The 12,218-nt window shown below is 42.3% G+C and overlaps 2 protein-coding genes across 6 annotated transcripts in view; one reads left to right on the top strand and one right to left on the bottom strand.

The window, feature by feature from the left end:
* The window catches only part of Gdap2 (ganglioside induced differentiation associated protein 2), a 101,502-nt gene extending 90,967 nt beyond the window's left edge, over positions 1-10,535 (bottom strand). Inside the window, exons 1-3 of one of the 4 annotated variants that reach the window (XM_004667513.2) lie at positions 10,405-10,535; positions 1,519-1,758; positions 19-158 (exon numbers count right to left, since the gene is read on the bottom strand). In XM_004667513.2, coding sequence (XP_004667570.1) covers positions 19-158; positions 1,519-1,691 — 313 coding nt within the window. In that variant the 5' untranslated portion in view covers positions 1,692-1,758; positions 10,405-10,535. Of the gene's footprint in view, positions 1-18; positions 159-1,518; positions 1,795-10,404 lie in introns of those variants that run through there. The other 3 variants (XM_045138323.1, XM_045138324.1, XM_045138325.1) reach the window with 3 other exon arrangements.
* Positions 10,536-10,634: 99 nt separating this feature from the next.
* Positions 10,635-12,218, top strand: part of Wdr3 (WD repeat domain 3) — a 30,847-nt gene continuing 29,263 nt past the window's right edge. Inside the window, exon 1 of one of the 2 annotated variants that reach the window (XM_004667512.2) lies at positions 10,635-10,718. The gene's annotated coding sequence lies outside the window, so the exon portion shown is untranslated. The remainder of the gene's footprint in view (positions 10,719-12,218) is intronic. The other variant, XM_045137881.1, reaches the window with a different exon arrangement.

Here is a 12,218-nt window from a genome sequence, read left to right as displayed (position 1 = left end):
CTAAGAAAATGTACTCACCTTTAAGTTTCTGGAGGTCTTCTTTCAAATCTGGCCCTGCCAGCATGAAGATACTTTCTGACACAGGATTCTTGTCAGTGAGACTTTCATTGCTGGTGTTCACAATGGCTGTACAGTTCAGTAACGCCACATCTCCTTTCCTACAGGAACAAGAGATAAAAAAAAGAACAAGTTTGGGCTGGAGAGATGTCCTTAGTGGTTGAGGCACTTGCCTGCAAAGCCTAAGGACCCAGGTTCAATTCCCAAGTACTCAAGTAAGCCAGATGCACAAGGCGGCACATGCATATAGAATTCACCTACAGTGGCAGGAAGCCTGGAATGCTCATGCTTATTCTTTCTCTGTCCGTCTGTCTCTCTCCCAAATAAATAAAAATATTTATTATAAAATAAAAATAAACAACTCCCACAAACTAGCTGGTGTGGTATATATTCATATAACAGAGTATTATTCCGCCACCAAAAGGCACAAAGTAGCAATTTGTACTACACAAATCATTATACAAAGCAACACATTTCATAGTAGTCATTCTAAGTATAAGAAATGTTCAACATAGGCAAACCAACAGTAACAAGAGCAACTGAGGGCTAGGAGAAGGCTCTGGATGGTAAAAATGCTACACAACTCTATGAAAAAAGTCACTAAAAATCATTAAACTGTGCATTTCTTTCCTTTTGCTTTTGAGATAACGTTGCATGTAGCTGAAGCTCAACTTGAACTCAACCTTACTGCGTCCATCTCCAATGTACTAGGATTGTAGGTGTGTGCCACCACCATTGGTTATTGTATAATTTATGCTGGTAAATAATAGGATACATAAATCATATTTATAAATATTTTACATATTTATTTTTTATTGAGAGATAGGACACAGAGAGAAAGAGAGAATGAATGCATGAATAAATGAATATGGGCTACCAGGGCTTCCTACCACTGCAAATGAACTCCAGACACATGCACCACTTTGTGCATCTGGCTGTATGTGGGTACTGAGGAACTGAACCTGGGCCATTTAACTTTGCAAGTCAAGTGCCTTTAAAAACTAAGTCATCACTCCAGCCTAGAAAAGTTTCTTTTTAAATCAACTAACTGCTAATATATTCCACAACACAGCTGAATTTATAATTATGTAAAAACCCAGATCAAACAAAGCATTATGATTTCATTATGATTAATAAATCTATGACGACAGGAAAATCATTAGAGATCCCCAGGGAAGAAAGGGCAAAAATGAAGGATTACGAAGTTAAAAAAAAAAAAACTTTTGAAGGTAATCTAATTGTGATGAGAGCTGCATGGATGCATATAAATTATGTGTGTGTGATTGTACATATATATATTTACACACACAGGTTGTATATTTTAAATCTGCACAGTTTATTTAATACCAATTATACTTTAATAAAATTATACATACAAGAGCAATAGTAGTATTTCAACAGAATTGACAAAAAAATTGTAAGACACTGTTACTGTATCATATGGTACACTAAGAGAATTACCAGAGAACCAATTTTCCATTGATGTCCTTATTGTAAAGAAATGGTGATCTAAGACTGTCCTCCTGAAATGCTTCCGGTGTAGCATCAGAACTTAATTCATCTTCACATGAGTCACCCCAGCTTGGCAACATATACACATCCACAAACTGGGAAGGTGCACCCAAGGGATCCATGGAATGGGAACTTTGGCTTGTCCTTTCCCAAACTCTTCAGCAATTCAATATTTCTTGGAAATTTTAGCTGACAAGCAAAGGAGTCATTTCAGTACAGAAGCATCTTAAAAAAAAACAAACAGTAAGTTTCTTTTTAATATTTTATTCATTTATTAGAGAGGGAGAGATAGAAGGACTATGGGCATGCCAAGGCCTCTAGCTACTGCAAACAAACTCCAAATGCATGTGTCACCATGCACATCTGGCTTATATGGGTTCTGTGGAATTGAACCTGGGTCCATGGGTTTTGCAGGCCAGTGCCTTAACTGCTAAGCCATCTCTCCAGCCCACAAAGCTTTTTTTTTTTTTTTAATTCTACTAAATAAAAAAGCCTGTAAAATTCTCTTATGGAATGTTCTAAAGGAGATTATTTAAGCATAAATTCCTTTCACACTAGCTCTACTTTCCAGAAAGGAGTATTCATTCAATACTTACTGAGAACCGACTACCAGGGGAGAAAGTGCTACAGACTTCAATAGATATGACAGATAATGTGTATAAAGAATTCAGTGTCATGAGCCCTAGGGGTGTAATGTTTACTGCTGCCTGGCTAAATGTATATATTATGCTTATCAAACTGCCCAGTAAGCACTTCTCTTAATGTTCATACCCTTGTGCTACTCTCACTTTTGGTAGAGAATCTTCTCTTTTCAGATGGCAGTGACCTTGGAATGACTCAGATGGTTTCATGGTGCTAGAAAGAAGTGACCAGAGTGCTGAGTACTGTAATATCTCTATCACACCTTCCAAGGCTCAGGGTCTAATGTGGAAGAGGTGGCAGAAAGAATGTAAGAGCCAAAGGAAGGGTAGGACTCCTTACAACGTGCTCCCCGCAGACACAAAATGGCTTGGATAACCATGACCTCACAGTGCCTGACACTACCTACACAAGACCATCATAAGAGGAAAAGATTATGGTATCAAAATAAAAGAGGGACTAATTGAGATGGGGAGGGGATATGATGGAGAATGGAGTTTCAAAGAGGAAAGTTGGGGGAGGGAGATTATTACCATGGGACACTTTTTATAATCATGGAAGTTGTTAATAAGAATTTGAAAAAAAGATAAAAGAGATCCTATACCATCCAAACAAAACTCAGTCTGATAATAATATGAATATATTGAAACACAGGGTGGTCACTACAATTAAGTACTAAGAGATAATGACAGTTTCAACGGAAGCAAGAAGACAGAGGAGGCTGATTCAGTAAGCTATACACAAAGAGAGAATGAACACATGTGACAATTTATGAGATCTAGTATATGAGAGTGATGTTGTGGGCAGTTGGTTGTATAAAAATTGGAAAAGCAGGGTTGGAGAAAGATACATAGTGTCAAAAGCCAGAGCTAGAACATGGAAAATTCTACCTTGTCAGTAAGTCAGACACCTACTTCAGTAAATGGCAGTCTCACTCAACCAATAAAAGCATCTATTGATGTTAGCTGCTACTGTTCTAGACACAGGGGATACACTGGTGAGAACATGGGTTCTGCTTTAGAGTGCTTATGTCTCGGTTGAGAAGAAAGGTGATAACAGACTGTCTGGAGGCAGTTATGAGACTGACATATGAAAAAAAAAAAAGTGACATTTGAAAACAGCTGAAGTGAGACAGAAAACCATGCAAAACTGGGCAGTGTTACAGACAGAGGAAATTGCCAAGGCAAAAGCTGAAAGACAGGGTTGGAGAGATGACTCAGGCCAAGGTGCTTGCCCACAAGCCTACTGACACTAGTCAAGCCACATGCACAAAGAGGCGTACATGCTTGTGGAGCTCATTTGTAGTGGCTGCAAGTCCTGGCATGTCCATTCTCATTCTCTCTCTCCTTGCAATTAAATAAATAAAAAACAAATAACAACAACAACAAAAAGCCAAAGGGCAGAAAGGAAGAGCCCAGAAGGCAGTTTGGCTATAGTAGAATAAGCTAGATAGTGAGTGGTAGGTCATCAGATTGGTGAGAGACCAAAGCCAGATGATGCAGTTTGTGAACCCATGGCAAAAACTTTAGTTCTTACTCTAAATATGAGGATGTTGACCAAGATAAAATCTAAATGCAATATCTAAAATAATTATTCTTTCTAATGAAATCAAGAGGGGGAAAGAGACAAGTGAAAAATGAATGTAGGAATCCAGGTAAGATGGTGGTCATGAAAAAATGCCTAAGACAGACTAATTTGAAGGGGGAGGGGATTCGATTGAGGGTATATTAAGGGCGAATGGGACAGAGGGAGGAAATTTTCATGGTTTTGTTGTCTATGGAAATTGTCAATAAAAAGTTCTAAAAAAATGTTAGATATGGCATTTTAGAGGCTTGCTGGAGGGACTTTCCTACTCATATATTTTGAATATGAGGTTGAGATGATCGTCATGTAGCCAAGTGTTTCTGTCAGCATCCTAACTGACTATATGATGCCAGAACTCTAAAGTCTGGGCATACAGACTGCATTTACAGCTATAGGAACTGGGTGTCTTTAAAGCAAATGCAAACAGTAAAAGGAGCTCCCAGAATTGCATCTTAAAGCAAAATTTAGAGCTTGATACAGAATTGGAACATGGGACAGAGAAAAGGTAAAAAAGGAAAACCAGCAAAGTATGGAAGTCTAAGGCCTTTAGAGGAAAGTATTCCAAGGAAGGCTTGAAAAGGGCCAACTAAGGGTAAATGCTACCAAGAGGACCAAAAAACGGATAGTGGACTCAGTGCATTGGAAGTGGCTAATAAGGTTAACACACGAGTAGTTAAGAAGAATAGGAAGAAAGTTGACCCAGTAACTTTTTTAAAAAAGCTTTTAGGGCTGGAGAGATAACTCAGCAGTTATGGTGCTTGTCTGCAAGACCTAATGACAAGGGTCCGATTACCCAGTACCCATGTAAAGCACGTGTGCACATGCATCTGGAGGCTATGGTGTGTGTTCATTCTCACTCTCTCTCTCTGCTTGCAAGTAAAAACAATTTTTAAGTTTTTTATATGATCTAAATATTTGTTACCATACTCAGAAGAACATGTACACCCATCTACCATGCTGAGAAAGTAGGGATACTAAGTGTAAAGAAACAATAATTAAGCACAACATGCTAATTCCTCTACCAGTATAGTTAGGTAGGAAATGTAATCATTGGTATATTGATTTCAGAAACACCTTGTAGACTATAGCATGATAAACCTGTATAAATATTATTGAAATAAAAGCTAACTTTATCTAGAAGCCAGTGTTTGATCTGTTCAATCAGGCTTTCAAGCTACAGGCAGCCATATGTTCCTCTGATAAGTTCAGATACTCAGATTTATCCTGGACAAACTGAGCAGAAGGTAAATGAACTACACTCATCAGGAACAGCTCAACTACCTCAAACTCTACATGATGACTCTCCAGAGTTCATTTCAAAAACACACAAGAGTGAGCTGGGTGTGATGGCGCATGTCTTTAATCCCAGCACTCGGGAGGCAAAGGTAGGAGGATCATGGTGAGTTTAAGGCCACCTGAGGTAACATAAGTGAAGTCCAGGTCAGCCTGGGCTACAGCGAGACCCTACCTTGAAAAACCAAAACATGCAAGAGTCAAGCTGAAAGTTCTTAGCCATCATTCAAAAAAAAAAAAAATCTAAATAAACAAATATAGTTTGTAAACTTGAATGTCAACTTTCAGCACAAAAAAATTGTTTCTTTAAAATAACTTTTATTTGTGACCCTAACACCTATTTATAGAACATATGAAAAGTTAAGGAAGGTGTAAAAAAAATCTCAAGTTATACACAAATCATTTTGTATGCATAATCTTGAATTCAGCTTCTTTACTATTCTTGGGTGAGTATTTCTACATCCAATTACATAGTGAAGCAAGAATATGATACAATGGGAGAGATTAGCCAGAGTTTGGTTCACACACAAAGCTATGTCTTCCCTGAGCTAAGGTAGAGTTTGTTTCTAAAACAGAGATAATTAGCTTCTGAGTTATTGTGTGGATTAGTTACAACTTATCTAAAATTATATAGCAAAGCAAGCACATTAGAAATTATCTTTTATAACTTTCTCTGATCCAGTGTAAAAATCACTTGCACCAATGACCTACTCACTATGAAACACCAATCACCAATTGCTGAACTAAGTTACCCTCTTAAGAGATCTCAATGTCATCACCTTCCTAGTAACGTCTTTTTAATCCCAAAATAAGCCCAACATCTGTTTGCTGTTTCTGTGCCACTGGGGGGGGGGGGGGGGGGGGAGAATCACATAATCAGCAATCCTGCCTGACTGCCTGAACTTCCATCAACACTATTAGGCAACTGTCTTAATCATTCTTGGTGTACTCACTAGGTGACTCCAGGAGCACCTCTGTAAGTACCAAGGGCTAAATGCCATTGAAGATTTTGGGAGACTGTCTCAATAAACAGGGCCAATCTATGCATAAAATACAGTACTGCAGAAACAACACTGTGATTTTCAAGGACAAGTTATAAAAGATACTGTGGCATTCTCCTTGCTGTCTTGAACCGTGCTCTGAAGAAGCTGGCCTCCAGGTTTGAGGATATTCATGCAATCTGGATAAAGGCATTCCAGGGAAAAAACTTTGTGGCTGCCAATAGCTAACATTAACTGTTGGGCACGTGAATAAACTACCCTGCAAGTGAATCTTTCAGCCTCAGTTGTCAGAGCATTAAGTAGAGAGCCTAGAATACTAAAGGAACCCAGGTTCACAGGGTCTTGCAGGATTAGGATATTAGCTATGTTACAAATCAACTCTCCAATACTTAAAATTAAAAAAAAAAAAAGCACATGAAGTAGTATTAGGACTCTTACAACCAGCCTAAGGAAATAAGTAGCAAGTGGTCCCTGAGATCCAAATTACGAATGCAGTGGTACTAAAATCCATGGTCTTTCCTATTACTCTACTCTTCCTGCAGCTCTGAAGAAAACCACCAAAACTCAAACACCACAACTTTTCCCAAATTCAAAATCTTCACTGGGTGTGGTGGTGCATGCCTTTAATCCCAGTGGTTTAATCCCAGCACTTGGGAGACAAAGGTAGGTGGATCACTGTGAGTTCAAGGCCACCCAGAGACTACACAGTTAATTACAGAGTGGGCCAGTGTGAGACGCTACCTCAGAAACCCCCCCACAAAAAAAAACCAAATAAATAAATACACCTCTCTTCATGCATACTTTCTAACTTCCAAGTCTCTTTAGGCTATCTTCTGCAAGCTTAAACCAACAAAGTTTTGGTAATTTTAGCATTTTACTCCATCCACTTGATTGGCCCTCTCTCTCTTTGAGATAGGGTCTCACTCTAGCCCAGGCTCACTTGGAATTTACTATATAGTCTCAGGCTGGCCTCAAACTCACAGAGATCCTCCTACCTCTGCCTCCTGAATGCTGGGATTATAGGCGTGCACCACCATGCCCAGCTGATCAGCTCTCTTTTAAGACAATGTAATGACATTAAGTCTCCCTTAACACCACCATGATGTCTCCTTCCCCTCAGTTCTATTGAAATTTTTTCCTATGACATTTCTTCTTCATAATACCATACAAACAGCTCTTTCTTTTTTCTATTTTTGAAGCAATGTCTCACCTCACTTTAGCTAAGGCTGACCTGGTATTCACTCAGTAGCCCAGGCTGGCACTGAACTCTTTGTGATCTTACCTCAGCCTCCTGAAAGCTGGGATTAAGGGCAGGTACCATCACACCCAGCCAAGTCTTCCTGTAGCTCATCTCCACACTTTCTGAATAATCTGCACTACAGTATTGCATCCTCTCCTAACCATTCGGCTTCCTGTAGTTTTGTTTTATGCTACCTCAATGATACAACTATGATTTCAAGGTCAATGGAACATCTTAGATGTCCAATCCAAGACTTAATAAAACCTTGGCTGCACATGCAACAGGCCACTTCCTCCTTGAGAGCCATCGACCTCCTCTGACTTACACTCTGGCAGTGGTCTAGAAGCCCAATCCTAAGGAGTCAGTACAGTCTGGTGGATCTCCCCACTGTGGGCACAAGCACACACACATCTTGGCAGAAATGCAAATGGAGCAGCAAACCCAAAAAGGAAGGAAAATCTGATTCCTGAAGTAACAGTGACTCTTCAAAGGCTTCAGGACATAGGCTCCTTTGAGAACACATGATAAAGATTCTTTGATCGCATAAAATGTGAGTGCAAGAGCTCACATAAGCAAAGAATTGAAAAGACATTTAAGAACTGTCAGATTAATAGTTTCAGTGACAAGAATAGAGAGTGCTCAAGTGAGGGAAGGGGCAAATTGCAATAATCTATGGTCACAGCCAGAACTGGTATAGCATTTAAGGGGAGTAAGATTCTGTTCCACTGAAAATCAACTGATAAACTCTTAACTTTCAAAAAGTTTGTAATGCTCAGGTTTATTAAAGCTGGCCCTGGAGCATATTAATGTCCCAGGATCAGAAAGTATACATGAGATGCCAGGATGGATCCTATCTATTTCCTTTGGTAAATTCTCTGCTCTGTTATCTGAAGAAGACAAAGAAAACAGCTATGTATTTCCTTATAATTCAGTATTCCTTATAATTCAAATGATACAGTGGAACAGCACTTGCTTCTTCCTACACCTTTTAGCTTCTAAGTCCTCCACACGCTGATTTATATCAGAAACTGGATTGGTACAGAAATCGGACTGCACTCTTCAAGACCAGGCAGTATCAGACAGAATATTTTGGATCATGATCTCAAAAACCCCAATTTCTGACTAGAATTAAAAAAAGAAAATAAGAACTTTTAACATATTTAGCTGTCTGTGGTTGTTTTGAGTGTAAAATGTCCCCCATAGCCTCATATTTGAACCCCAGAGAGTAGACTCTTTGGAAGGTGGAGTCTTGCTGGAGGAGGTGTGTCACCAGTGGTGAGAAATATAAGCTGTCTCCAAACAGATGCACTATTTCCTTCCTGCTGATGTGACAAGACCTGCAATTTGTTCTGCCACGCTTACCTTGCCATGAGGAAATTTCCCTTCAATACTTTAAGCCAGAAATAAACTTCCACAAGTTGCTTCTAGTTGGGTGTCCCAGCAACAAGGTGGCTACACTGTTCTTTATTTAAAAAAAAAAAAAAAAATTTAGCCAGGCGTGGTGGCACACGCCTTTAATTCCAGCACTTGGGAGGCAGAGGTAGGAGGATTGCCATGAGTTCAAGGCCACCCTGAGACTACATAGTGAATTCCAAGTCAGCCTAAGCTGGAATGAGACCCTACCTTGAAAAACCAACCAAACAAACAAAATTTACTTACAAGCAGAAGGGGCAGGGGAGGGAGAGAATGGACCACTGCAAGCGATCTCCAGATGCATGCACCTTGTGCATCTGGCTGTATGTGGGTACTGAGGAATTAAACTTGGGAATTCAGGCACGCCTTAACCACTGAGCCATCTAACCAGTTCTTGATAATGTTTTCCATCTGTAGTAGTAACTTCTAGAATTGTTAATGTTGAGATTTTGTTTTGTTTTTCGAGGTACAGTCTCATTCAGGTTGACCTGGAATTCACTATGTATTCACTCACAGCAATTCTCCTACCTCAGCCTGTGGAGCACAAGGTAATGTTGAATTTTTTACGGAATTTTTTAAAGGTAAAATTATGACTCACTCGAAAATAAAAATGAAAATGTGTTCAACACTCTAGCAGGCAGTAGTAAATCATGGGAACCCAGATTTAGATGCATCAACGGACCAGGAATGTTGAAATGTAACTACAAAAAAAAAAAAAAAAGGCAAAAACTTGCACTGACCTTGAGAAAGGAGAAATCATGTATGACTACAACAACTATGAGTGATGTCAGTTGTGCGCATAGTTGTAAATGGGCCTTCTCAAATAATCTATGGAATAGCATTTAGATAAATTCTGAGCTATCCAGCTTTCCACTGAAGCACACGTTTAATATTAAGCAGATACTCTTGTCCAAATGCTCCTCTCATGCTGGACTTACTGAAATAATAGTTTACTGCCGCCACAATTTCTTGTCTTCTCATTCAGCCGACTCACAGCAGCAATCCTGTTTCCAAACCCCAATACTTCCACACCACCACCCCATGTGTTTCCTACTACAATTTTCTTGATTATGGAAGGTACGCTAAGCACGTCCTAAAAGCATGAAGAAAATCAGATACTGTAGACAATCTCTAGAAATTATAAAGGAAGTCAAGTGTGATTTCTAAACTGCCCTTTGATGTCTGCTTCAAGACGAGATGGCAGGAGCTTACCTCGTTTGTATGGTTACATATTAACTTCAGACATTTTCCTAATGTTCTGTCAAGCTCAAGGATGGAAGGGCAGAAGCAAAAAGTAGAAAAGCGAATTCCCACCTGGCAACGGGGCCCGCAGGCCTCGGGCAGCCAAAGAGGAGAGGAGACACAAAGGCAGGCCTCTGTCCACGCAGGCCCTGCGGGTCCCGACCGCCGCAGACGCCACCCCGCCGGGGTTCCGGAGGCGCGCAGAGCCCCGGGCCCGGGCCGCGGATTCCGCTTCGGACTCGCGGCCCGCCCCGTGTCGCCGGCGTCCCCGGACGCCGCCCGCCCGGGTGTCGGTCTCTTGGCTCACCCGGTGCAGACGACGGCCGGGGCGGTCCCACCCCAGAGCCGGGAGGGAAGCCGGGCGCCTCTTGAACGCAGGAATCCCTCCCCGGCAGTCTGCCCTCCCGCCCCGGCCCCGCTCACAGCTCTCCGGCGGGCGTCCCATCCGGGCGGCAGCAGCGCAGGATAAGCGGTCGTGGTCGGCGGGCGAGCTACATGCCCGACCGCAGGCTCCGGGGCGCGGCGGGGACCAGAGGCCGGCTCCTGGCCCGGCGAGAGAGCTGCGGACGCGAAAGCGCCGGCGGATTTCCGCTCCGGGACGCCGCCGCCCAATCAGAGCGCGCCCTGCCGCCACTTCCTCCCGGAAGGGCTCGTCGGGCGGAAGAAGCTGCAGAGAGAGACCCGCACGGAGCGGGCGCGTGCTCCGCTGCGCTAGCTCCAGCCTCGCGCGTGCTGAGGTGAGGCTTGGTTTCTTGCTCAGCTTGGGTGCGAGGGTGGCCGATGCTGGCTGGGGGTTCTTGGAGTGGGCGTCGGGGAGGTCGGGCTGTTTGCCGCGGGTCCTGGTTGGGGCCCAAGCAGTCGCGGGTCCTGGTTGGGGCCCAAGTGCAGTCACCTGGAGCCTTGAGCTACACCCTGGCCGGGCGTGTGCACGACTTGCTGCGGATGCCTCGGGTAGTGTGCGGAACCCCTCAGCAGCCTCCGTGTAGGGACTCCTGACAAGCCTGTCACCATCGTCCTGGCCATAAGGTATCATGCAAACTATTTGGGGTTGGGGGTGAGTTAGGAAGCGGTTCTGGTGAGATCTCGGAAGATACGGTCATGAACCCTGCACTTGGAGACGAGGTGAGTGAAACAGTTGCCTGAGCCAGGTTATGGGGACGGCAGTTTTAATATGCATCTGCGCAGTAAGGAAAAGAGCCTTGTATTTATTGGAGAAAGAAGTAAGGCGAGCTAGGTAGGATGGAATTACTGGATCCCTGTGGGCAGGTAGTCTGCATACAGCTTTTTCGAGGGATTTGGGGTAAGGACACTGCATTTGAAAAAAAAATCCATTTGGTATTACAGTGACTTTTGCATAAGAATGAGAAACATGGAGGTGTAGGTGCTGGGTTGAAAACTAGTGCAATCACCCGTGGATTAAAGTGATGAATGTGAAGCAAAGAGAAACAAACAAATCCTTCTTTAGAGAAACAGTCAGGCCAGAATTGACAGGCATAGGAGAGAAACAGTAGCACAGCCCTTAAATCAGAAAGTTGCACAAAGATTGTTTGGATTGGAATCTGGCTCAGTTGAATGGCTGAGTTAGCTCTTTAGCATCTATCTTTGGTATGTTTGTGTGTAAAATGGAGATGAGCATAATAACTTCTGCTAGTATGGAAGACTAATTATCCATATATTTACAATGTGCTACACAGTTTTTTAATGTATATATTTACTTGAGAAAGAGGCAGAGAATGGGCTTACCAGGGCTTCTAGCCATTGCAAACAAACAAACTCCAGAAGCATGTACCACCTTGTCCATCTGGCGTTACCTAGGTGCTAGGGGATCAAACCTGGGTCCTTAGGGTTTGCAGGCAAACACTTTAATTGCTAAGCCATCTCTCCAGCCTTTTTTTTTTTTTTTTAGCTTTTCATTGACAACCTCCATACATATACACAATGTACACTGATCATAATCTGATCCCACCATCCTTCTTTGTCCCACTTCTACTATTCCTTCTCTGAACCCCTAATTTCCAACTAGTCCCTCTTTGGGGGTTGGTTGTTTATTATTGAGGTAGGGTCTCACTTTAGCCCAGGCTGACCTGGAATTCACTATGTAGTCTCAGGTTGGGCTACTACTCATAGAAATCCTCCTGCCTAGGCCTTCTGGGAGCTGGGATCAAAAGTGTGTGCCACCACACTCAGCTTCTGTTGGATGTCATTTTCTTTTTTTGCCCTCACACTGGTCTTCAGTA

Source organism: Jaculus jaculus, chromosome 19, assembly GCF_020740685.1.
Source record: "Jaculus jaculus isolate mJacJac1 chromosome 19, mJacJac1.mat.Y.cur, whole genome shotgun sequence".
Taxonomy (NCBI): Eukaryota; Metazoa; Chordata; class Mammalia; order Rodentia; family Dipodidae; genus Jaculus; species Jaculus jaculus.
Note: the sequence above shows the minus strand (reverse complement) of the source record. Positions and strands in the feature narration are given on the sequence as shown.